This window comes from Eublepharis macularius, chromosome 17 (assembly GCF_028583425.1).
Source record: "Eublepharis macularius isolate TG4126 chromosome 17, MPM_Emac_v1.0, whole genome shotgun sequence".
Classification (NCBI taxonomy): Eukaryota; Metazoa; Chordata; class Lepidosauria; order Squamata; family Eublepharidae; genus Eublepharis; species Eublepharis macularius.
In genome coordinates, this window is record NC_072806.1 from 9,681,908 (window position 1) to 9,707,879 (window position 25,972).

General features: G+C 44.6%; 1 protein-coding gene across 1 annotated transcript in view; it reads right to left on the reverse strand.

Moving 5' to 3' along the window:
- PANK4 (pantothenate kinase 4 (inactive)) overlaps positions 1-25,972 on the reverse strand; it is a 32,309-nt gene that overhangs the window by 830 nt on the left and 5,507 nt on the right. Inside the window, exons 2-18 of the mRNA XM_055001355.1 lie at positions 24,246-24,328; positions 22,563-22,771; positions 20,765-20,948; positions 20,057-20,149; positions 18,832-18,985; positions 18,352-18,533; positions 17,106-17,187; positions 15,330-15,430; positions 14,907-15,062; positions 13,233-13,345; positions 11,499-11,586; positions 9,524-9,675; positions 8,349-8,404; positions 7,583-7,632; positions 5,563-5,667; positions 3,582-3,682; positions 2,819-2,887 (exon numbers count right to left, since the gene is read on the reverse strand). Of these exons, the coding sequence (XP_054857330.1) occupies positions 2,819-2,887; positions 3,582-3,682; positions 5,563-5,667; positions 7,583-7,632; positions 8,349-8,404; positions 9,524-9,675; positions 11,499-11,586; positions 13,233-13,345; positions 14,907-15,062; positions 15,330-15,430; positions 17,106-17,187; positions 18,352-18,533; positions 18,832-18,985; positions 20,057-20,149; positions 20,765-20,948; positions 22,563-22,771; positions 24,246-24,328 (1,978 nt within the window). The remainder of the gene's footprint in view (positions 1-2,818; positions 2,888-3,581; positions 3,683-5,562; positions 5,668-7,582; positions 7,633-8,348; positions 8,405-9,523; positions 9,676-11,498; positions 11,587-13,232; positions 13,346-14,906; positions 15,063-15,329; positions 15,431-17,105; positions 17,188-18,351; positions 18,534-18,831; positions 18,986-20,056; positions 20,150-20,764; positions 20,949-22,562; positions 22,772-24,245; positions 24,329-25,972) is intronic.

Sequence of the window (25,972 nt, forward strand, 5' to 3'; positions counted from 1 at the left end):
TTAAATTGTTGTTCTGTTTGTTTAGTTAGTTAGTATAGAACCACTCAGGCCTCAGGTAAAAGTTCCTGCCATAGAAAGGGGAGGCTTTAGTCTTAATTAAGGGATCTAGGATTGTCTATTGGATGAACCGGTTTATTGCGGGGCAATTAACTAGCAACATATACTACGGTTTTATTGCTCTCTGTTCAGTCTTTGTCCATTCTTCAGCCTGCAGTCCAGTCTCTCTTCTCTTCTAGTCTGATCATCGAGATGCAGGAGTTAGTGAGCTATTCATTTATTTTCTCACCGAATGTACCCTTTCCCCTGATATGTAGTAAAAGTGTTTTTCTAGAGCTAAACAACACAGGACTCTGTCTACTTGTTTCCACTGAGCTAATATTAAACTCTGCAAATACATCCATCCAACAGACTGCAACTCAAATCATTGTAGGGGTAGTTTTATCACTACACGGGTTGTGTGCTGGCTAAAACGGAAGCTGCTGTAAAAATAAAAATGGGAAGTTTGGAGCGATGACTCTCTCTTTGAGACTGGATGTCACAAAAAAAAGCAACCGAGAATATAACTCAGCTCCCCGCTCCATATGGGAATTACGTATTCTACCCAGTTGGATCCACCTCATTTTTTTAATATGCTGGCAGTTCCAAAACGGAGGCGGTCGTACATGATTGCATGTTGCTTAAGACACTCTCAGATCAGTGCTTCTGTGACTATCCTTTGGCAGTGGTTGATTCGTTGTCCCGGACTTTTCTACTGTCCGAAGCATGCAACGGCCAGAGAGAGATTTCTTAGGAAATGGCAACTGAAGTACTCAGTCATCTCTGACTCTTTAAGATTAAGATTACTTCTGAGTAGCCTCTGCAAAAGCTGCACTGCAGATGTGGCAAACTTTTTGTTTTACTGTGATTTTTAATGCTTAGATTTTGTTTTATAGTGTATGGCCTATGGATTGTTAAATGTGAATAAACTTGAATTGACTCAGTAGGCCTTGGATCATTTTAGGGAGTGCAGGGACAACTTTTGCATCACGAGCGGCTGTTCCACAGGGGGCACCAAGCTACTGCAGCACAGCCCGCCGTGCACTTTACAAACTGCTTCCCGAAGCTGCATGAGAGCGAGGGGAAAACCTGGAAGTCTGTAAAGGAACACCCACCAGCCCCGGCCTACTGCAGACGGTCCGGTACAGTCTAATACTATTGTTCCCAAAAAAGTACACCCCTGTACTACTGGTGCTCACACAGCAAACTGCAGTGCTGGCATTTACTGGGTTGAGATCTCTGTCTTTCTAAAAAAAACCCAGAATCACAGCTGGAAGGCAAATTGCAACAGGGAAAGGTAGATATTGATCTTCTGAGCTCTTCCTAGCCACAGGTGTGCACACGTCAGGGGCCACTGGGAAGACTGATGGCTGGCACAGAAGTCAGTCCACACCGGACTACCACTGCATTTCTCCCTTTCTGGTCCTTAAAACACACAGGAAATGCTGCTCTCCACTTCAGAAGCTGCCAGCCAGGCTCCGAGACCCACTTGCAAAAGCCGCCCTCGACTCAGCAGGCTGCCAGTGATTAACTCGCTAACGCCACCTATTGAACGAAAGAACCGAAAGCTCTCCCGCAGAGTTTAGTGCTCTCAGACATTTCTTCAGCCCCCATCCTCATCGTACAGCATACAGGCATTTGCTCAGAAGAAAGAATTCTAGGCCAGAGGATCCACGGGGGATGGCCTCACCTGGATTGTTTTGATGTACCGGAACTATTAAGAACCATTACGCCAGGAAGAGAAGCTGAAGCTTGTCGGGCGCTCTGAATGCCAGAGTGCCAGCAGCTTTCTGAAGACATGCCCAGCTGCAGGAACAGAACGGCACAACTCTCCAAGCACCACAGGCACGTCAAGTCTTCTTTCCTGCCTACTGCGTGCCCTCTGCTGAACTGCTGGGAAAGCAGCTGGTCTTCAAGCAGGACTTGGCAACAGCTTGCTAGCTAATTGCTGTAACCCCAGTGGAAAGGGGTGGGAGGAGCATGGAGGGGAAGATCACCATGTACCTCCGAGTCAAGGACATAACATGGTCTCAGGTACAGCATGCCAGGTTCCCCGTGCCCTACTCAGAGAGAGTATGTGGCACAGCCCTCATTGGCCAGCACCTGCACCCAGAGAATTGCTTCTTTAAAAATCTCCCCATGCCCCAGTTTTCCCTGCATGTTAAAAGTTTTTGTACCCTTTTCCGAACATCAGAACGAGCTCACGCTCTGCTTTCAACTAAGAAGCTAAATTTAGCTGCACAAGAGCCCGAGCATACTCCTATCAGCCCTGAAGTGTTTCGAATTTCGTGGGGTCAGACATATTTTGTCAAGGCAGGGATATACAAGAGGCGAGGCTCGATCTGGCCTGAGGGCTGCCTCCAACATTTATGCTGCATGGGCACAGATCTTAAAGTCACATTTCTTGTCAGTCGATGGCACTTCGGAACTGTTAGGTGCGTGCCAATTTTTACGTCTGCCTGGCTGCCCAGCTCAACCCTTTCAGAGGCTTCCAGACTACCTTCAGAAAATCTAAAAAGAATGAAAGCCAGCATGTCTTTAATAATATCTCTCTTAAGATACAGTTGGGTATGGTCTTCAGCTATTTAGAACTCTTTTTAAAGTGGTTCACACGAGCACTAACAGAGCCAAAAAGAAAATGGAGCTTGTGGAGATTTTTCCCCTACACGAATGTTAGCATTATCCATGCAGGATTTCTCCCACTCATGCCCAATTGGAACTTAAAGAGAACGGGTCAAACTTGCTCTGTCCTTAGAGTATACAGACAGATGGAACTCTTTACCTGAGGTCCAAGCATGGGGAACTTGAGCCGGTCTGTACCAAAAGCAGTTTTTCTTCCTTCAAGGCAGATCTAGACAGAAGAGAGGCAGAATTCTAAAAGTGCCATCCGATAAAATTAGAAGAGGGAACTTCAGGCTATTCCAGCCAGGAGAAACCCATGATTCCGCCCCCCCCCCCCCTTGCCTAGGAAGTCAAAGGATGCTGGGAGGACAGGAGACGGACGGGCAGGTTATGAATCTATGACTTCTATCTAGACAGATCATTGGTTCATCTAGCTCAGTATTCATAGAATCATAGAGTTGGAAGGGGCCATACAGACCATCTAGTCCAACCCCCTGCCCAGTGCAGGATCAGCCTAAAGCATCTCTGACAAGTATTCATCCAGCCTCTTCTTGAAAACTGCCAGTATTGCCTTCCCTGACTTAGCAACAGCTCATGCACAGAAAGGCATTTTTTCCTACTACTCGATATCTTCTAAAAAAGAGAGAATAGATTGAACCTGGGTCCTTCTGCCTGCAAAGCAGGTTGTTTCCCTACGGAAACCATCTTGATATTTTGTTTCAGATCATCATTTGACAAGACTGTAAGATAAAGAAGAGTGAGACAGAATAACTAATGGCCAAAGCTCACTTTGTGAGTTTCAAGGCAGATTGCAAGAATCTGTTCTCTTTCCAGATACGACAAGCTAATCGTGCAAGATCTTACTTGAGTTTATGTGAGGACTGTGAGAAGGGGATGGAGGGAAACGTTAAACTGGCCCTCACCGTATGACTGTATCCGTAGCTGCTATCCTCTCTGTGACAAACAGGGACTCGGAATAGGTTACATCATTCAGAGCAGGCCCGGAATTACAAGCCAATATCACCTGCAGCAGAAAGAGGGGGATGGCGAGAGAGAGAAAGAGAGAGAGAGAGAGAGAGAGAGAGAGAGAGAGAGAGAAAGGTTGGTCATTTTGGCAAAGAACAATTCGGGTCACTCATGAGCATTTTAAAAGTAATTAGGATTTGTTTCAGAGTAACTGCCCACTTTCCAGTGCTCCAAACGTGTGTTCTGATTTTACTAGACTTCTAGTAATAGAAGTGCTAGAGGTAAACCTTAGCTCCCTTAATACTGGAGAGGGGGCTTCAGGGCAACGGATTCTCTCCAGCCTCTCTTATGTTTTCTTAACAGGACGACACAGAAAACAAATCTGTGAAACTGCAGACTTCTTTTGCAACTCCAGAAATATGAATGCTCTGAAGAAGGGAGCGTTGACTCTCGAAAGCTTATACTTTGAAAATCCTGTGGGTCTCTGTGGTGCCACCTGGACTCAAAGCCAGCAACATGAATGCTGGCCGTTCTGGAACCTGACCAACAAATAACCTGGCTCATTCGATCACTGCTGCCCAGACTTCCCGCGTTTTTAAGGAGACGTCCATCATTGTGGTGAAACATAAAATAGTTTTATTATGCAGGGAACACCGCCTGGCCATCCCCTTCTGTCCTAGGCTCTTCCTGGGCATTTTTCTTATCAACTGTAACACAGTTCAATACCTGCACAGAGAATTTAGGGTACAGCAGTGTCCTCCCTGACCCTTGTCATCCCTGTTGCTGTGGACTACTTCACAGCTCCACTATCGGCCGTGACCTAAACCCAACTCTGCAGGGGACAGATAAGAAAGGGGCACAGCATCCCCTGCTAAAACGGGCTTAATGGGGCTGCCTTTCGGCCTGATTTGCATATGCTGGAGAACGAGAGTGTCAAAATAGATGTCAGACTGCAAACAGAGGAAGTGTTGGAACGTTCCACTATGTTAACAATCCCCATGCAAGAAGAATACTAGCAAAAGGAGGGGGTGGAGCCTGTCTCCCTGCTGTGTTAATTCTCTGCAAGCACGGAACTTACAAAAGGAACATTCAAAGCTGGAATCCACCGCTTGCAGTCTGAAGTAGTGCAGTGGATCTTCTCTCATTTTTCTGTACATGTGAACAAAGTCTTTGGGGATGCTGATCAAACGGGGGTACAAATTCAATAAATAAAGCCTTAGCCTCAACTCTCTTAATATTCACGCCCCCCCTCCATTTGCTGCCCATCTTTTCTTACACACACATTCAACCTGGATGGAAATTAAGACTGGAATTAATGGGATTTATCACCATGTTTTTAAAACGTGTTTAGGATTGCAAAGGCTCCCTTGGCATTCATATAGCTCTCCTGCCTACTCAAAGAGATTCGCATCTTGCTGTAATCTTTAAACCAGAACTCCATAAGGAAGGGTAATTTTGTTACCTCCATGCTGCAAAAAAGTGGCTGAAGCCGACAAGGTTGCCTAAGGCCATCTGCTGAGCCTTAGGGGATTCCTGATCCATAGCTCTTATTTCTTAGGTGCTATGCAGCACCAATTCTACACACTCGGCAACACCCTCAAACGTTTTGTTGGAATGGCTTCATTTGGTTGCCCTCTGCCTAGCTCTCTGGTTTACGAAAACTGATTTGAACTTCTACCATATCCTCTAGTAGTAGCCAAAAAAAATTGATATTAATCTAGTTATATGCTGATTGTACTGGCCTTTACGGCTGTTCGTTCAATTGTTCATTCAGCATAGGATACTCCTCCCAATTGTACTGAAATACATTTAACCCTTCCCTCATCCTCTGCAAGTTCTTATACAATTATCAAAAGGAGAAAACAAAAACAGATTTGCAGTGCCGTTCAAGCTTGCAAGAGGCCTTTTACCTTAGCGTGTCCCCGTAATTCAACTGACCTCTGTGCCCCTTGAGAGCAGTTCCCTGACAAAGGGGAAGACGCCTAAAATGATGTCAATTCCACTGTTATCTGCAAAAATCAAGGCACATTTATGAGGGGAGCCCTGCAAAGGAAACAAAAATATAAAGTAATATTCAGAGATGAACTAAACGGCTACAGGTGTGCATTAAATACATACTAAGTCAGACTGGGAAAAAAGGGAGTCTTGCGGTATCTTAAAGACTAACAGAATTATTGTGATGTTAGGTTTTAGGGACAAGAGTTCAATTTTATTGGATGCATTAAGTGAGTTCCTTGCTGGCGTATAAGTGTATCAGGTAAGTAGAGCGGGGGGGGGGGGGGCAGTAAATAGTGGGGTTAAAATCCAAGGAAATGCATCATAAGTTTCACTACAAAGCAGAAATGTATACACAGATAAGAATAGCAACCATTCTACTAACAGGGTGATAGCAAGTCTAGCAAGATGCTAATTTGACACCTATAGCACAAGAAGAATCCAGAATTCCCAATGAATTTTAAGTTTCTGGATAAATTCTAATCCAGCAGTTCCATGCTGGATCTTGTCTTTGAAGTTCTTTCTTGGTGATTTTTAGGTCAGCAACAGGGCATCCTGGGAAACGGAAAGATTCTCCCGCTGGTTAGGCCACACACTTCAACTGTTATTTTTGGCAGTTCAGCCAAACCAGTTCTGCCAGCAACAGTGATCTCTCGGAGAAGGTGCTGTAAGTATTTGGTCCAATCCAGAGAGGATTTCAGCACTTTTAATTCCTCAAGCCAACACCCACTTAGTATGCGGTTATGGCATTGCCAGAGAAGCAGCTTTTATCTGTGCTCCTATCCTTTTCTTCAGGGAAGTCTAAGAACTAATAAACGACATGGTGGGTGGGGAGAGTCTCAGGGCAAATTTAAGAGACGCGCCAGCATCTTCCAAGCTTGGTACACAGCAAAATCCCACATCTCATATTCTGCCATACCATTCCCATTTGTCAGCCTCAATGACATAAAGCTCTGGATTTTTCCTTTAATCACTTGGCACTTGTGAGGTGTATCCTATGCAAGGTATTTTATGGGTATGATCTGCTAAATCGGTTGCCATGTCATTTATATTTCAATACAAGAAACATCACCCCAGCAGGAAAAAGGACTACTAAAGCTCAGTGTCGGGGAGGGAGAGACTTAAGTAAGGGAGAAAGACTACTTCAAGGGGCATTTTTATTTGGCCGTTGCTTTAAATCCTGAAGATCACGCACCTCTGTGGGTTATATGTATTTAGATAGTTACGTGCCACACCTAAACCTAGGTGCATACTAAACCTAGTTCTTTTGGTAATATAAACAGGTCTTTGACTTCATTGTATAAAACAACAAGTCTTTACAGCCTTTCCAGAAAGTCAGACATTGTGAATTTGGCTCCCCTCAGTCAGGAGACTATGAGCCAAGCTACAAGTGACGCCTTACACAGGTTGGACACTTGTCAGCTTCCCTCACGTTTTGATGGGAAATGTAGGCATCCTGGTTTTACAGCTTGGCTCTCCATTGCAGCTGCAAGACCAGGATGCCTACATTTCCCATCAAAACTTGAGGGAAGCTGACAAGTGTCCAACCTGTGTCAGGCCTCACTTGTAGCTTGGCTCTGTGTTTGCAATCTGGAAATATCCACACTTCCCAGTGACTACTAACCCAACAGCAGGCAGAACCACTAGAACATGTTGTGTGCGAGATGATAAAGAATGAGGAGGGCCCTTCCCCCCCACCCTTCATACCAGTGTGTTCTATTTCTTTCCCTTTCTTAGACATTTCTCAATAGCTCTCAGGGAAAAGTTGAGAGTTTGGGAAGGTGAAGTGAACCGAACGTTCAACAGTTCGAGACCACATCCAAATGGACTGGAACTATCCAGACAGCCTAAGCCTAGCTACATTGATTTAGTTCTTAACACCCTTTGATGGGCACGCAGGCCAAGCGAAGACTGAGCTATTTACTCACTTTAATCAGAACTTAAAACAAAAGCCTGCGTGTACCTTGAGCCGCTCAAGCCACTCGTGGTAGGAATCTTCTAACCAAGGACGCTCTGTACAATGGACATTAAAAAAAAAAAAGGTTATCAACCTTGCAGGTTTATTCAGAGCAGACATGCAAGCATTTGCCTCAGCTGAAGCAAATGCCCAAAGCCATTCATTCACCAGGAAACCCTCAGCAGGTTGACAGAACTCTGGAGCTCAGATTGTTGGAAAGAGGCCAGCAAGTTGCTGCTTGCCCCAAAATAGCACTTCTGAATGCTGGACTAAGATTAGAACAAGGTTCCACGGTTGGGGATGTATATGTACAGCGCGAGCTTTTCCGAGACAAGCCTGACTTGGTCTCATGTGCATGTCAACAGAGTACTGGATAGGAAATCAGTTCTGATGTGTGCAAGATCGTTGCAAGCTGCGTGCAAGCAGCTGAAATACAACACCAGCAGAACTCAAAGTAACTCAGACACACTCATTAAAGAGTAGCGAGGGAACAAAACTTTAAAGCGAATTCATCGTTCTCCAACACTACAGCTGCCTGTGATGATATTTAAGGCTTGCAGTCCAAGACAGCTGCCTCACACCACCTCATACTCATCTGCTGCACAACCCTAGGTCAATCACACTCTCAGTGTAGCCTGCGTCACCGCAATCACCTTCCCTAAGCACCTCCGTGGAATTGTGAGACATTTAATTTTTTTGTAAAATAATAGGCTGCTCTTCTTTATCCGACAGATATCTCAATAATGTAACCAAGCAACTTCCCGCCAAGCACCTTGCAATTTTTCCTTGGCTTCTTCAAACCCGAACTGCGGCTCTGTTTCAAGGACTCTGGCAAAAGGAGAGGAAAAAAAAATCAGAGAGAATAGAAACATTATACATGAATGCACTGTTCAAAGAACTCTGCAGCTGGACAAACACATACTGGGATTTATTGAACTTTTTTTGCATATAATTCACAGTAGGCCCTAAAAGGGAACAGCAAATGTACTGTATTAGTCATAAAAGGATGAAAGAGACATTGGACAAAGGGAGATGTTGCTCTGGGAAGGAAGGAAAGCACAGCTGGGAAGAGGAGATATTAGGAGGATTCAGAAATACCTCTTTCTCACAACCTTTACACAACTTGACCAGTATGAGGGCACCCGGGTTGATCCAAATACACATAAAGACCTCTGGCTTGCCTTTCTCATGGGTTTCAACAACAATGTCTTCCAGCCAGCTTTGATTATATAAAATCCTAGCTGACAGCAAGAGGTAAATAAGAAGTCATATTTTGAACTGAACGAGGGCTGAAGGCCAGCAGTGTGGGCTGTGCCCACTGACTCTTACACCAAGAGGGCAAAAAGCTTTTAATTTCTTCCTTCCCAATGTGAACAGCTGTAGATGCCCCATCAGTTGCAGCCACTCTAGCTGCTCACTCTTGTTGGTCTGGATTTTGACTCGTGCCTGGGAATGAGCAGAGGGGGAGATTCTCTGTTGCTGTTTCGATTGAGGAATCCTTTGCTTCCATCTACAGAAATGATTAGGGGGTGGTCCTTGGGATCCGATGCCGCACTTGAGCGGATGAAGGTTGGGCACCCCAAAGACAGAGTCCAAGAACTACCTACTCTTCAGACATCAAACGTCCCCCCCACCATTCAATACACACACACAAAGAGAGAAAGATTAATATTGGTGTGGAGAAAGTCAACCACTGAAAACTACACACAGTATTAATGAGGAGGAGATCTCCTCTTTGCAGTTTCTGTGCAACTAAATACAAATGGGAGAAAAAAAGGAACCCGTCTGTTCAAGCTTAACGTAGAGCAATGGCATTTTGCTACGCTCTAACATGTAAGTGGAACGAAGCAGTGAACCAAAAGAAGTTAGTGCTTTTGGAATAAGACACATGCGGGACATGGAATTTCTCTTTGAAAACAGAGGTTCGAAAAGAGGTGTAACACCTACTCTGAAACGGCTTTTGCTCCCCAGTCAAAGACGTTCCCTGCCAGAAGGCCTTTCACCAGAGCAAACTGTCTCTCCTCCCAGTCTAATGAATCCAAAGACTCGATTACGCTCTGGTAATATTTTAATGCTATGCCGTTTTCTTTCTGCTTTACCTGCAAGAGAAAAGGATGTGGGGAACGGGGGGTGGGGGGTGGGTGGGGAGGAATAAGAACGATGCAAGACAACGCATTTAAAGCAGGAATGGGGGGAAGTCCCGTGTTATACCCTCACTAGCAACGGAGCCCGTTTTTAAAAAACAGGCCCTAGAAATCCCAGGAATGCCGGCCCTCCCGACATGGCACCCTCCGGAGGGACGGCCTGGCTTGCCTGACCATCTCATGGCGGTGCCCTCTGCAGCAACGGGCCGGCTCACCTGGCCCTCCCATGGCGGTGCTGCCCTCTGGAGGCCATACTGGCCACAATGCACTTTTTATCCTGGTGCTCCTGCACAGCTGCACTAGGATGAGAAGTGCATCATCGGCTTGCCTTTTATGTAGAAAAATCCCCCCCGTTTTCTACTTTGACCTGCAGCAGCTCTCCAAGGTCTGTCTCATCACAGCTTCTTAGCATCCTTTTAACAAGAGAGTGAACCTGGAATCTTCTGCATCCAAAAGTCTGCACTTCACCACTGAGCTACAGCCCTTTCCCCAGCATTTAACCATTTGTGGGGCCAGTTAGGTGTAGTGGTTAAGAGCGTGGGACTCTAATCTGGAGAACCGGGTTTGATTCCCCACTCCTCTGCTTGAAGCCAGCTGGGTGACCTTGGGCCAGTCACAGCTCTTTCAGAGCTCTCTCAGCCCCACCCATCTCACAGGGTGTTTTGTTGTGGGGATAATAATGACATGCTTTGTAAACTGCTCTGAGTGGGTGTTAAATCGTCCTGAAGGGCAGTATATAAATCAAATGTTTTTGTTGTTGTTATAACAATGGCATGGTTATTTAGTAGTGATGAACCCAGATTTTGTTTTATTTTGAACGAGGTACAAAGGAAGCAGTATAAGAACAAGATAAGCGCCCTCCTGGATCAGACCAATGGTCTATTCAGTCCAGCAGCCTGTTTGCCACATGGCGACACGCCCTCGCTAGAAAGCCCTTAATGACCCTGCAGCCAAAGCCTTTCCTGCTTTGCCCCCCAGCATTCTGAGGTACACTGCTTCTGAACATGCAGGTTCTCTTTGGCCATGATGAATCTGGATAATTCCCCTTTATAGACTTTTAATCTACAGACCACTGGTATATTCGGAGAGAAAGAATTCCACTTAAATGATGTGTTATGTGAAGCTGTATTTTGTCTGTCCTGAATCTACCAGCTATAAACTTCACTGCAATCCATGGTTTTAATATTCTGAGGGGGGGAGGAGGGCTCACAACAGACCTAATTTTCTTAACACACACCCTTGTCTTTTTTCTGAACCGAAAAGCCCCAGAATCTCCTAGACTTTCCCCCTTGGTCACTTTGCTTGCCCCTAATCCTCCTTTTCCAACTCTACGATTTTGAGATGGGGTGACCAGAAACACACACCAGATTCCAAAATGTGGCCATGCCATTAACCTATACAAGGGCATTTTGATATTTCCTGCTTTTTAAAAAATCCTTTCCCTAATCCCTAGCACTTCCGCCCCCCTTTTTCCACAGCTGTTATACACTAAGGCCAGATGTCCTATGCCCTTGCTCTACCTGCAACCAAGTCACAGGTCACATGACCACATTTAAACAGATCAATCTGGTTAACCCTTTCCTCTCCTCTCTGCTCCCCGCCTGCTGGAACTCTCCTCGGAAGAGGGGCCCGCCTTCTTTGTCTATAATATAAGAATGATGTACTTTGAGAGACGGTGCTACTGAATTACAGCCGGAACGTTTGCAAAATGAGCCCGTTGGCAGGGAGGGCGGGGTATAAATTTGATAAAATAAATGAATAAATAAAGATGGATTTACCTTAGAGTAGGGATCAGGGAAGTTAAATTCATTCAGGCAGTGTTCTCGTGTATCCAATAAACTTCGAACAGTTAAGGTACCATAAGCACTGAAAAGAAACCAATGGCACAGGGGTCAGCTACCATAAGAGAATAAACTTCTCACGCCTGCAAGGAAATTCCCTGTGGCTTTTGCTCCTGTTCCCATGCAGGCTGTTCACTTTTACTTCACACGTTATCCAAGCAACCCAAGGTCATGTCAACCCCTTGGCACGACGTCATTCAAGTTTAATCCCGGCTGGTCTCGAAAGCCATTTAACTTTCCTATCTTCTTGTTCACACAGTTCATTGTTCGAAACAACACAAATGGATTTTGACTAGCTAAGAGCAATCAATATCTATCCAAACATGGATTTATATGCCCTTACAGTAGTATGTGTATAACAAAGGTTATTTCCTACATGGGTGGGACCAATGACTGAACAGATATCAGTACCTTGTTTTCTGAGCTATAAAGGTAAAGCACCAAGTCATTACTGACCCATGGGGGATGTCGCATCATGACGTTTTCTTGGCAGACTTTTTACGGGGTGGTTTGCCATTGCCTTCCCCAGTCATCTACACTTTACCCCCAGGAAACTGGGTACTCATTTTACCGACCTCAGAAGGATGGAAGGCTGAGTCAACCTTGAGCCGGCTACCTGAACCCAGTTTCCGCCAGGATCGAACTCAGGTCATGAGCAGAGCTTGGGCTGCAGTACTGCCGCTTACCACTCTGTGCCAACATCAAACAAAAATATTGCTTCAGAAAAATTCCAAGCCAACATTACCACTTAAGAGGGTACAGAAAAAAACTCAGGCATGCATTTTAAAAAAACACACACACCCAGACGTATATCTAAATGTGGATCTGAGCAAGGATGGAGTCCAACTGCACTGCAGTGCTCTGAACAGGATGCACGCTCCAACGTGCATTCGGTGTGGTTTATCCCACTAGTATTAAGACCAGGGAGATTCTGCTTCAAACCCCAGCTAAGCCACATGGGGTGACCACAGGCCAGTCGCCATCTCCTTCACAAGGTTGTAAGAAGGATGGGGGGGGGGAACCGTGCAAAGCATCAAAGTGTATTAAGTATGACAATTCAAAAAAGCACACAGGACCTTATGTTGCATCTGTGCATCCATCAACGGTGGAAAAGTTTGAGAAGGGAAGGCAAACAAATTTGCAAGCAGCTTTTTAAAAAAAAAGTCAAGGAGGAAGCTACTGTGAAACTAGGATTATTTTGTAGGGAAATGAAAAATAAATCCAACAGATTAGAAAAGTTCTTAATTGGAAATGATAGCTAAATGAATGTGGAGCAGCAGCTATTAACTGGGCTGTACGAAAAAAGCTTCCATGCCTTGCTTCTTTGGAAGCAATTCAACTGGCAGAGTTTTCTGGAGCCATCTATGCCAATGGTTTGTTGTCTCTCTGACTGCCAGCTGTCTTTCACCGGTGACACTGGGGTGTGGTGCTAACAGCCCTGCCCAGCTTGCTGCTGCCTTTAGATAAACATTAACGCAGCAGCAGAAGCAATTCATGCACAGTTTCAATGTAGTCATTCATTTAAGAAAAAAAAAAGATCTACAGGTGGAATCATTTCAGATTCAAGCACTCCGAGACTTCTGCACCAGTTGGTGTTTAAAAGATGCATTGCTCTAGCAAGAGACACCCAGTCCCAGCTTAAGCCCTTTGCTGCCAGCAGTGCAAACTTACAAAGGTTGCTGCCGGAGTGTCTGAAGTTTATCCCAGTACTTCTGTCGGAACTTCTCTGCTCGTTCAGCTGCATCAACAGAGTCTGGCTGGCTGGCCACGGCACGCTTTGCAACCTGGCAAGGGAACAAGAACGAATTGGCGATGCCAAAGCCAATCTCTTGTGTGTGTGTGTTTTGTTTTAGAAGAGAGGGCAAAAACAAAACAGTAAAGGCGTTTGAGAGGCACAGATAACGCACAAACTAGACCCTAGCATCAGAAAATCCACAGCACTGGATTGTTCTTGGGATTTAAAACCACAAAAAACAAACAAACAAGAAACAGAGCTATAAACCAAGATGGCAGGAACTGGGTTCTAAGAATTTTATAGTTGCCATTTTATCTCTTTCACCCAGTAGTTTTGGGTTGGATCCTACAAGTTTTTCCAGGGTGGAAGAGAGAGGACAGGGCTTCTTTCGATCCCTGAACAAGCAAGGCTGGGGATTGCAGGACCTGCATGGAGAAAAGCCACGCAGCGTAGCGTATGCAAGAAGAAAGAAAACTGGGTGAGAGGTGCTAAACTGGTTGCCTGGAAAACCTGACAGAATTGAACCCTTTATTTACCATTGTTAACAATTCATATCTAGTGCAATGAAATAAACAAGAGACCGGTAGTATAAAATCAGCAGCAAAGTACCAACAAAACAAAAAGGGGTGGGGGGGAGTGTGCAGCAGAAGACAGGGAAAGCTATTAGAACAATATGCATATTACATCCAATAAGCAAAAAAACCCCGAAAGAGGATGAAAGACAAAAGCGACTGAAGAATAAACACAGCAAATCAAAGCATCATAAAACGTGGCAGATATAAAAACTAGTCTCCCCCCCTTCCCCTCCCCCCCCCTCTCTCACACTCACACACACCTGGGAAAATAAATTTTAAAAGCCACGCTTTCATAGGAGTTCTTCTATTTGTATTAAAAACCACTCTTTAAACTACTGTAGTAGCAGATAGATAATACTTTAACTTAACTTTTCTGGTTACAGAAAATATTCTGAAATTATTCAAGAAGTAGAAAGCACAACTGTACAACAGAATGGAAGCTATAAAAAGAAGTGTTGGAGCTTAGAAAAGAAACTAAAGGAAAGTGTCCTCATATTGCACATGGAGGTAAGAAGTGTCTAGGCATGGAACTTTAGCAAAACCAAATGAGTTTCCCTTACAGAACTCAAGTCCTGATATAGGTCCAATTTTCCACATAAGAAATCAGTCACTTCTGGTAAACCCATAGATCTATTTACTGAAACTTTTCACCAGTTTCAAAGCAGAACAAACACATAGCCAGGAGAATACAATCACCCATACTAAGATCAAAACAGCAGGCATGCATAAATAAACATCAGTCAAGATGGCAAAAGAGAAGCAGATACAAATGAAGACTAACAGCAAAACTAAATTCTTGTATTAAAGGGTTACTTCCCCATGTTTGGAGAAGGGCTAGATGAACCTCCCAGGGGAGGACATTCCGTAGCTCTAGGGCCACCACTGAAAAGGCCCTGCTGAGCACAGAGGCCTGTATGGATGTTTTTCCCAAAATCAAAGCAGGATGCCATTTGCTGATCTCAGCATGAAAGGCTGGCTCATAGGGGAGCTGGCACGAAGATTTATGCAGAGGTGAATTTCATGCATGGGCCTCACCCCGTCCAAAGCATCCTCAAAGCAACTGAGCCAGTATTTCCTGGCCATGGCGTCATCCGTGAGGTCGACTGTGTCGGGGATGTAGACAGACGGGTCCTTCAGCAAGGGCAGGTTAACGAGTGTTCGCTCCAAACGATCCATTTCCAACATGTCAAACTGGCCAAAGGATGAAGTGGAAGAGGAAGGTTAAGAAAAAACACAGTAAAAACCAGACAGGACCAATAATACATGTTCATTAAAATAAATGAAAGGTGAGATACATAAATATAAAACACACGAACCTGCCCTACAATGGGGGCCTACAGAAACTCAGTAAGCCTCCCTTTTTTGCCCCCTGCCTAGGACTGCTAACACAATGGGCTGAACAAGTACACGGCAGGCCCTACAACACGGTAAGCGGGCTGTGGTGGGCCAAGAACTCACCGTGCCGCTCCTTTCACGCTGCATGGGGCAGATGTCGGGCGACGTGCTCATGAGGCCAGAGCTGCCAGCATAGTTTTCTCCCCAGCTGTACTGGTTGGGATCTAGGAGGAGGCACAAAGTGAGAAGAAGAACGGGGGGCACCTGCTAGAATGCCAGGAGGACTGTCAAGAAGAGAGAGCGGTCCCTAAGTTAGCCAGATGTTACACGGAAGCAAGGGGTCTTTCACTGAACTGTTAGTAAAGGAGTTTAAAGGATTGCTTGGGTTGCAAATCAGCACTCTGCTGACAGACCAAGATGGGTAGCCGTGTTAGTCTGTCTGTAGCAGGAGAAAAGAGCAAGAGTCCAGTAGCGCCTATAAGACTAACAAAATTTGTGGTAGGGTGGGAGCTTTTGTGAGCCACAGCTCCCTTCTTCAGATACCAAGTCAGCTGTGACTCACGAAAGCTCCCACCCTACCACAAATTGTGTTAGTCTTATTAGTGCTACTGGACTCTAGAACTCTGCTGGTTCGAATTCCACTACTGCCATGAGCTCAGTGGATGGCCCTCCTTAGCTGTATTGTGGGATAATCATAACACTGACCTTGTTTATTGCTGAGTGGGGCACTAATCTGTTTAGAAGAGCACAGTTACTATCATACTATCTGTTGTTAAACCGCCCTGAGCCCGTCTGACGGGGAGGGCGGTCTAGAAATGTGATTAAATAAATAAATAAATAAATGTTTGTTATCCCTCCCCCTTTATTTAAGGGAGGGCATGTTCTATCCACCTGTACTTAGTAACGCTGGATCTAATTTTCTGAGCACAGTGAAGGACAAAACGGGTTCAGCCAAACCTTTGACCACACTGAATTTGTGCCCTAGGAAAGCCAGCCCCCTTCCGGAGTGGGCCTGGAGGCTTTCATTCAACATTTACTGCCCCAGGATACAGCAAACACTGCTGTTTCCCTTTCACAAAAATAAAAATGTATCCATAAATGCTTTCAAGTACTCTATAGGGGTAGCGTGGAAAAGACAGAAAGATCGTGTGGCACACTGGAGGGAAAGATTTACACATTTACTGGGGCAAAAGCTTTTGAAAGTTTATTTTGCAATAAATATGTTATTTTTTCAGATGCCACAAGATTCCCCCCCCCCTTCCAGTCTTCAAAATGTTGCATAATAGTCTAAAAATAAACGGGATGAATAAATTATAAAATGACCATTTCTTTTTTGAAAAAACAGCAAAAATGGTCTCCACTACAAATTGCATTTTTGATGGTTTACCTGACTGGCAATCGCAAGTAAAATTAAGTTGAATACACAGAGAGTGCCCCCCACCCCCACAACTGACACGATCAGGATTTACACAGTGATGAGGAAAGGGGAAACTGAAAGACAGCCCTTCTGGAGAGCCGAAGTGCGAGACGGCACTTCTACATTCCTCTGACCGATTGGGACATATCTGAACTGGGCCTTGCTGGAGTAGAAGTAGCAGCCGGAGGCCTGGCTTTCCCCCACATCCTTTTACTCACAGAAGTGGCTACTTTGGGCGCTGAGGCTGATAAACTGGCCAAACCCTTTAAAGCTGCCACAACAAAGGGAGTGAGAAATTTGGTGCTCGGGTGCCCAGCACTGCTAGCGACATTTAGAGGGGGGAAACAATCACAACACAACTCATTTGCATCACACTCTTTTCCAGGGTGGAGGGGTGGGGAAAACCAGGTCTCCCCAGGGATGCTTACTTGAGTATTCTTGAATACACTGCAATTATTGAATGGCGTGGCGGCTGTACTTACTGTCTTGTTCGGCTCCTTTTAAGAACGCCCCGATGGCTCCAAGATAGCCTTCGTGCCTCAGGAACAACGCCTGCACCTCTCCCTGCCACGAGATGTGAAAAACCAGGTTTGGACAGCTCCCTTGACAGTTAACGGGGCTTCTTCATGATTTGAATTTATCACTCTTTTGTAAAAAAAAAATCTAGGTGATTTGGTAACTTTTACTTGTGGCTGAAATGATATAATAATATGATCACTTCTACGACTAGGCTTCCGGCAACTGTTTATATCTCAGATGGAGAACACACAGACTGCTGCAGAATCAAACAGCCCCCAAAGGGTAAAAAGGGCTTTTAACTGGGACTGATAAACTGAACAGCTTTATACAGAGTCGGACCGCCAGCCCGTTTTGTTTCGTACTGCGACAGGCAGTGGCTCTCCTGGGTCTCCTTTCTGACAGAGATGTCAGGAGCTGAATGTGTGAGAAAGCAGGTTGTTTATCCCTGAGCCACGGCCCTTCCCCGCCAACGGGGAGCTTCGTTATAGCAAGACAGATCTTTGATCTAGCCGAGCAATGCCTTTCCTGAGTGGCAGCAGCTCTCCAAAGTCTCTGGCAGATGTCTTTCTCAGCTGTGCTACCGAGACCGTTTTAACTGGAGAGGCCTGGGGCGGAACGGAGACTTTCCACGCGCAAAGCACGTGCTCTTAACACCGAGCCATCGTCCCTCCCTGAAAAAGGCAAGAGACATCGTGCTTCTCGTCAGGGCCATTTCTTTCCCGCTGTATTCTAAGCACAGAATTTCACATGGCGGAGATGCCAAAACCGTCTCCTCCCAAGAAACTCTGGCTCCGCTCTTTTCCTTTTGTGTACTCAAATAAAGATCTGCGGGAAGATTCAGCATGGCCAGTGCAATGGCTCGGGCTTTTTGGATAAAGATGGTGGAAGGTGGGGAAAGGAAAGAAGGCAGGACGTTCGAACATAATGTCCTTGACTCGGAAGCCTCACAATGACAGAGCCTGAGAACTCTTCCTGACCAATAATTCCATTAGTGAAGAAGCTGAAACCCAAGCCAGGTCACAGTTACTACTTAAAATAGTTTGTTTTAAGGCTAAAACGGCTTGAGCCAAGAATCACCAGCATTTACAGCTTTATCCAGTCATCCATTTGGAAACACACAGCCCCACTTAACCTGTCCACCCAAAGCTGAAGTCATCTACATTTCACGGAAGTAGTACAAGAGTCACGGAATGAGCAAATTGCCCCTACCTTGGAGAAGAAATTAATACTGTAAGTGATTGTGCGCATAGTGACGGGGTGGCCCCGAATGAAAAAGCCTCCGAAATATATTTTGTTCAGGTTGTGGAGTTTGGCATAGAGGCAAGCCAGCTGCCCGATGTCGTTGCTGATCATATGCAGCAAGCTTTTCGCCATGTCTTCTTTGGAAAAATCTTCGAAAGGAAAGGAAGGAGAGAGATTACAGTGGTGATTAAACTCAAAAGGCCTCTCGTAAGTAAATTCTGGTCTAATTCCAATCAAACAAGGAACACAGATGGCTTTTCTGGAGCACATCAGGAACACAAACACGGGACTAAGCTCGGCTACATAAATTCATCTCAAGTTCAAAGACAGGAACTCTTAAGAAGAAGTGACATAACAAGATAAAAAAACTTAGCAGACAAATCCACCTGGGTATTGGTGGATTTCATCAGTTGCGTGAGGTCTAAAAACTTTATTCTCAGTTGGTACCTTCGTCGGCTGTGGCAGATTTCCCAAAACTGCTGGCTATTAGGTTTCCGCTGAGACCAAGAGTTTGGTAGGCGCCACCGTACACATCTTTCACCAGCATGTCAACGTTTGTGTGCTGTCCCTTTGAAGCGAGCTGCAGCAACTCATCAAATTTCTAGCAAAGAACAAAAACACACGCCCCGCCAAATAACACGTGAGCGTCCTCTTCAGGGAGGCAGAAGATACTGTCCCCTATACTTGTAACGCTGCAGATCATACCTAGGGCATGGGTCTCAGTGCTACGACGTCTCCTCCTCCCCAAGGACTGACAAAAGAATTCGAAAAGGCGGCAGGTCCCTTTGCCTCTTCTGGTCTGCATTCTGCAGTGCTTCAGTGGCCAAGTTCTCACTAATGGGAAAATCATGCTCTCGATGTGGGGAGGGGCTCCCTATGACAAGAGCTTGGGAATCCTTCGATTCTGAGAACTGTATCACTTCAGATAGCAGCCTGCAGGGGTTCTCGGGACTAAATGCTTTTCCATCTCCACTCCAGAATAATCCCTCCATGTAGAGAACCAGCGTATCATGGGAAAGGATTCTAGCCTAGCTTTCTCCTAATGCATTCTCCTAATTCCGACCCGGTGGAATGCTCTGTCTTGCGAGACAAGGGCCCGGCAAGATTTGCTTGCATTTCGCCGGGCCTGTAAGATAGAGCTATTCCGCCAGGCATATGGCTGACGCCGGGCAGTGCCCCTCCCCCCGTGAAGGGGGGGGGGGTTAAACCATCGCCCCTATGCGAACACAGAGGCATGTATGAACCACTATGTAGCATGAACTGTAATATTTAATGTTTTTAAATGTATTATTTAATGTTTTTAAATGTTTTTAATGGTGTTTGTATTTGTTATCCGCCCTGAGCCTGCGAAAGCGGGGAGGGCGGAATATAAATATAATAAATTAAATTAATTAATGTGTTAAATCTCTATATGCTAGGAACTTTGTTGTACAAAAGAACATTCGTTTCACTTTCATTTTGCCACTTCATACGGCAAAAACACTGACTACCTCTTCAGTGAGACCTATGTCTTCACGTAGGAAGAACAGTACCACCGTTCGACCCTTCACTCCTATCCTAGGGCCATGCATATGAGTATTCTCCAACACAGAGGAGACTCCCGAAAAGCTAAACACACTTCCTAGCCACACATCACGACGCAATGGAAATGGGGTCAGGTCACCCATATTACCTTTGTTTTTGTAAGCAGTGCCCCAAGACCCCAGAAGGTCCCTCCTCCAATCGAGCTCCCTCCAATCCACTCAAATTTATCCTCCGTTTCCACCTACCAAAGACAAAATCAGCACGCAAGGCATCAATTAGTATTTTTTAAACTAACACATCTGTACTTCAGCACAGCCCTCTTTGGACACTCCCTTCTCCCTCCCGGAATTCCTACTACCCCCGGAAAGATCTCCTGTTCAAATAACTGTAGGACATTCCAGTTCACTTTATGACAAGACCATCTTTTCCTGATGAGCATTCTGAGCAGCCCAAAAGGTGTGCGTCTTGGTATGTGACAAAACTGAAGATCCAGCGCCTGTTCTTCACCATCCACAACATCAAGAAAAGTCCTGTCAAAATTTCCAGACACAACGGGCATTTCCCAGTGAAATTCAGACAACTTGTTATCTCCAGGATGGCCTAGCTGGTTTTGTGTGTGTGTGTGTGTGTAACCTGTAGGGCAGCATGATTTGCTAAAGCAGTTTATAAATTACCATTACAATATTAGTCACCGGAAGGCAATGGATATAATCATTTTGGTATTCTTACACATTTTTATTTAGTGTACCTCTAATTGCCATCCTTTGCCATTACGGAACTGCACAAACGTTTTTGATTGAAACAATATGTTAAACTGCACACATAACAACTTGATGCTTAAGAAAGCTTTACACACCTTCACTATAGAAACGCCGGAACCAATGTTGACTAGCAAATAGGGGAAAATGTTTGGGTGGTTCATCTGAAATCGGAACTCTGGGTCTGCATCCTTCAGGTATGCAAATGCCTCGTGAGGGATGTTCTTCAGGACAAAGTTGCACCCCTTGATCAAACAGGTCATCACATCTTCCCTGTCAACCCTAAAGAAAAAAAAAACACGTGTTAAAGAGTTACAGAAGGCTTTATGAATAGGAGTCATGGCTGAGAATCTTGGCCTTCTGGTACAGATGCAGATGGCTTTTCTCAGGAAACAGCTAAGGTGCCATTATCAAAGAGACACAATGGTCCAACTCTTATCTTTACAAGAAACCAGAAAAAAGAAATGTCGACACTTCTGATCCAGTGAATGCCAACCACAGAAGTGAAATATGATTGCAAATTTTCATCTGTAAAAAAAAAATCAGACAAAAGGGAGCTCGGGGGGGGGGGTGGAGTGGAGTTTCACAAGAAGAAGCGGCCCTTGCTCTCCTTTCCTTTGGCTGTTTCATGGGCCATCTTGCAACTACACAGCCATTCCCCCCTCCTGTTACACAGGCTGCTTCTTGAAACAATCCCAGGTCATTCTGGATCATAGAGGGAGAATTATGTCCTGTAGCCGATCAGGTTTAGCTACATGATAACCGCAAAACCAACTGAGTGCAAGGGCAAACGTTTTTGGCCCTCGCTCAGAATGGGAGAACATTATTTGCTTCACTTTTGTACGCGCCAGGAAGAATCAAGGAAACGAAGAGTCTGTTTCACGGGGGAGGGAGGAGTTAGATGTTCTTCTGTGAAATGCACTCTGTCCCTTGCCTGGTTTCAAATCAGCCCTAGTTACTACACCACCTAAGCCTTGTTTCTACGCCGTGCCAACATCTATGCAGCTCCCCTGTCATCAATGTTCTTCCTACTGGAGAATGGATGTTTACAAGCTTGGCCAAGGCTTCTACCCTGCTCCAGTTCTAGCCTTCTCTGTGCCTCTATAGACTGACAATCCATCCCATATCTCTAATGCACCAATGCCGAAGCTATACACCACACTACATGTCAAACTCTTTAACTGGAAGGAAACAGGTAAGTCTGCGCATTTTCTGTCCAAGGGCTGATACTGAATAATTTCTATATAGAATCTGAGATGGAGTTTGGGACCTGGCCTGGCTCTACCAACTTCACTCATTCGAGGGATAGTGTTATTTTATTTAACATGCCAAGCTCTTTGTATAGCTATATTTTTTCAGCTGGAACGCGGTGGAATGGAGTTCCAGCACCTCTTGAAAATGGTCACATGGCAGGTTGCCCCACCCCCTGATCTCCAGAGAGAGAGGAGTTTAGATTGCCCTCCGCGCCGCTGGAGCAGCATGGAGGGCAATCTAAACTCCCCTCTCTCTGGAGATCAGGGGGTGGGGCCACCAGCCATGTGACCATTTTTGCCGAGGGCGATTTAAACTTAAAAAACTCCCCCCTTGTTCCAGATGACCCAAAATGACGTCATGGTGTGGTCCTGTGCTGGCAACCCACTCAGTTCCACCACCTCTTCTCCCAGAAAAAAAGCCCTGGCTATATTGAAAATGGCATCCCAATGATGCTGTAATCCCAACCCTGCATGACACACACCAAGAGAGGCAAGAAAATGGTACGCCCCTTCAGGACTCTGTTTCGCGATGCAACCACTTTACCTGGGCCTGGAGTGAGGCAAGCACTGGTTACCACACGATCAAACCCTACCGGACAATGGCTAACCGTTCTCACAGGAGCTTCTTCCTGCTTCCACTTACTTTAGTCCCAGCTTCTTCTCAATAAGGTCTTTGAATTTGTACGCACCACCTCCCGTGGCTTTGATCACTTTCGTTTCCGTGTTGACGAGATGGTCTTTGATGAAATCCAGACAGGTTTCGATATAGGTGTTCTCAAACTTAATGAAATGCAGCCGAGCGGTTATCTCCTCTTGAACGGTGATTTCATACGGCGATTCATGTTCTGTGTCCTTCAGGAACAAACAAAAGAAAATCAAAAACAAACAAATAAATAAATAAAGCTTTTGGTTTTGATGTTGCTTGCCGACGTTTCTTTGAAAAGTTCTTTTTTCACTGTTGTTGAATCGTGTTAAGTTTCTGCCACCTTCATCCTCATGAATAACAACAAAAATACTGAAAATTTTTCCCTGCTTATTTTACCATATCTAAAAACAAGTTCTCTTTATGATCAGGTCATTTGACTGGTGAAAGATTTTTCTGCTTTCTCAAAACTTCCTCCCCAAATACTTCAGTAAAAAATAGGTTTCATATCTAAGACAAATACAAAACCAGGAGCTTAACAGAGCAATGGCAAATCACCTCTGTTAGTTTCTTGCCATGAAAACCCCCACCAGGGGGCGGCATGTCAACTATGACTTGACGGCAGGGTTTCATTTCATGCCTGCCATTATAGCAGGTATGCTATCTGCGAAGTTTATCCCTGACAGTTACAGGACTAAGAGGTAAGCATCCCCCTTTTTTGCCCTCACTAACAAATGAGGCCAGGATAAAACTACAAAGGGTTCTACTAACAGAAGCATTATTGGCTTCTTGGGATATCTGACAATATTTAACCATAGTCAAAGACTATCAACTGACTGCGATAATATCCCTAATGATAAAAAATTATTTGCAGCATAATGAATAGATGCAATACCATCAATTTCCAGGTTGTATTTTACTTTATTCAGGAGACTCTCCTTAGGAAACACACAAATACAAACACACACACACACACAAATGTATTTATCACACAAGCACAATATTTAAACATCATTAAATATGCTTTATTGATTTTCCCCCCTTCAATTAAGCATCTTTTTTGAACTACTTTAAACTATGGGAATATCTCATGATACCTACACAGACTGCTTCAGTTGTCTAACAGCCAAGAGAAGAAGCCACAAAAGAGAAGCACCTGGTTCAAACTTGGGATGGTTGTATGCCTGATGGTTTGGCGCCCCAGCTGTTTGCCGGTTCCAAACAGGGGCTGATTGCCCAATGATCATTTTACGGTTGGCGAACGGTTCCAAAAAACTCCACCACAGCAGCTACTGTGCAGCTGTATTGTTCGACAGCCGTTCACAGTGGCTGACAGATAAGCAAACAAGTCAGTCATTCGGCTTACATGGAGTCATGGCTGTCAAATAGACCATATTTGACTACTGTATGTGTCCGCTGCAAAATTCACAGCATTTCCAGTTCAAACCTCACTGTCGCCAGGATTTCACAAAAGTGTCTTTAAGCAAGCCACTCACTCTCAACCTCAGTGCCATCCTTACCCCCAAACGTAGGAACACTATTTGTACTTGTCACAGCATGCAAATATCGTTTTGAATTACCAAATGCAAGTCAAATAAACACGTTACATTAGGTGCTAATCATCTGTCAAGAGAAAAATTCTCCAGGAAACGTCTATCACGGAAAACAGCCGACATCACTTACCTTTCCTGACTGATCGAAGGATCGCACTCGTGCCACTTTATGCTGCACCGTTGAATAATAAGCCAACTTGGCCAAGGACCCGCCTGAGAGAGAAAAAAGAAAAGGCATCATTGTGTGTCGGACACAAGTTTGGACATGTCCATATTCACGTTGCTGGGGGGACATCAAAGTTTCTTCACTGCAGCAAACTGGGCTGAAATGTCAAATGAAAATCAGAAGGTGCAGAAGCAAGAATTCTTTAATAGTAAGTTAACACCTCCGTGTTTCGCATCAGCTTCATCAGAGAGGATCTTCAGAATTCTGTATGTGCACTTATTGCAGATCCGAAAGAGTTAAAAGGAATTTTGAAGAGTCCCCTGATGAAGCTGATGTGAAACATGGAGGGGTTGCTTACTATTAAAGAATTCTTCCTTTTGCAACATTTGCTGCGTTTTGCTTTGGTGCGCCCCCCCCCCTTCTTTTTCAAATGAAAATCAGGTGATATGCATAGGTAAACTTTCCATTATAGACCGTCACAAAATCTCTACAGGAAACTCAACTCTACAGGGTCAGTATTAGGAGAACTAGAGGCTGTTTGATGGGGTTCTAAATATGCCCTGAGATCATGTAGAGGTGACCCTTCTTAATAATTCTCTCTTGTTTTCTAGACACTTGTACACATGTGGCAAGAACTAAAGCTACTTGAGTCTGTTCACGGGGAGAGCGGATATAAATACTAATAATAGTCATAATAATAATGTGAAATCATGTCTCATTCTCCCTACTGGAGGTAGTTTGACTAGACTAGACACATTCTCTATTAACTTTAAAGCTTACTTTTAAAAGTGCCTTAAACATTTTTAGAGAAAATGTGAAGGTTTTGTTTTATTCCTTTTGGTAGTTTATGCTATTGTCATTTTGACTGGTTGCCTCTAGCAACTTCTAGTGAAATGTTTATTGTAATCTTTTAAAGCAGACTCAACAGCCATGCACAGGCTAGCAAAAGGAATAGAATTTGTAAATACATAATTTGGGAGCAAGACAGGAGATTTCCCCATAGCTGACTTCATGGAAAACTAAACCAACAAATACCTTAAGATACTTGATGGATTTATATGTTTGGCTTCCTTGTCTGTTTATTTTACTGAATCAATTTTGAAATTTTACCATGGAGGGAAGGGAAAATCACTGAAGATTGTTTGCCAAAGGGCATTTTAAAGTGATAAATACACGAAATGTTTCAGTCGAAATGTACCAACAGCTCTGCACGATTCAGAGGCGCAAGAATAGTAAAAATATGAAGCTTGAAAAGCTAGACAAAGGCCTCAGGCAAAGTAAAACACCTTTAACACTAAATATCTTCACCGGGAAAGCATTTAGCATGCACTTGAGTTTTCCACAGAAATCGAAGGGGCTGCAACTCACTTAACGTTGGGCTGGATTGTTCCCATAGGGTTTCAAACCTGAGGTCTAAACCATGTAGGGCAGTAGCCATTGCTTTCTCTGGAAAGCAATGATGGTAAAGCTCAAAACAAAAAGATACGCTAAAGCCATAGTGAAGTGGGAAGAGTACATGCTCTGCCAACAGAAGATGGCTGGCAGCATTCAGGCATTATAAATCATATGATGAAAACAAACCAGGATGTCCTCAAACTCACACATTCATTCCCCCCTCCTCTACGCTCCGCTCCGAGATCGAAGACTTCCTGCTTCAGAGCTAGCAACATCAGAAGCAGGCAGTTTAACAA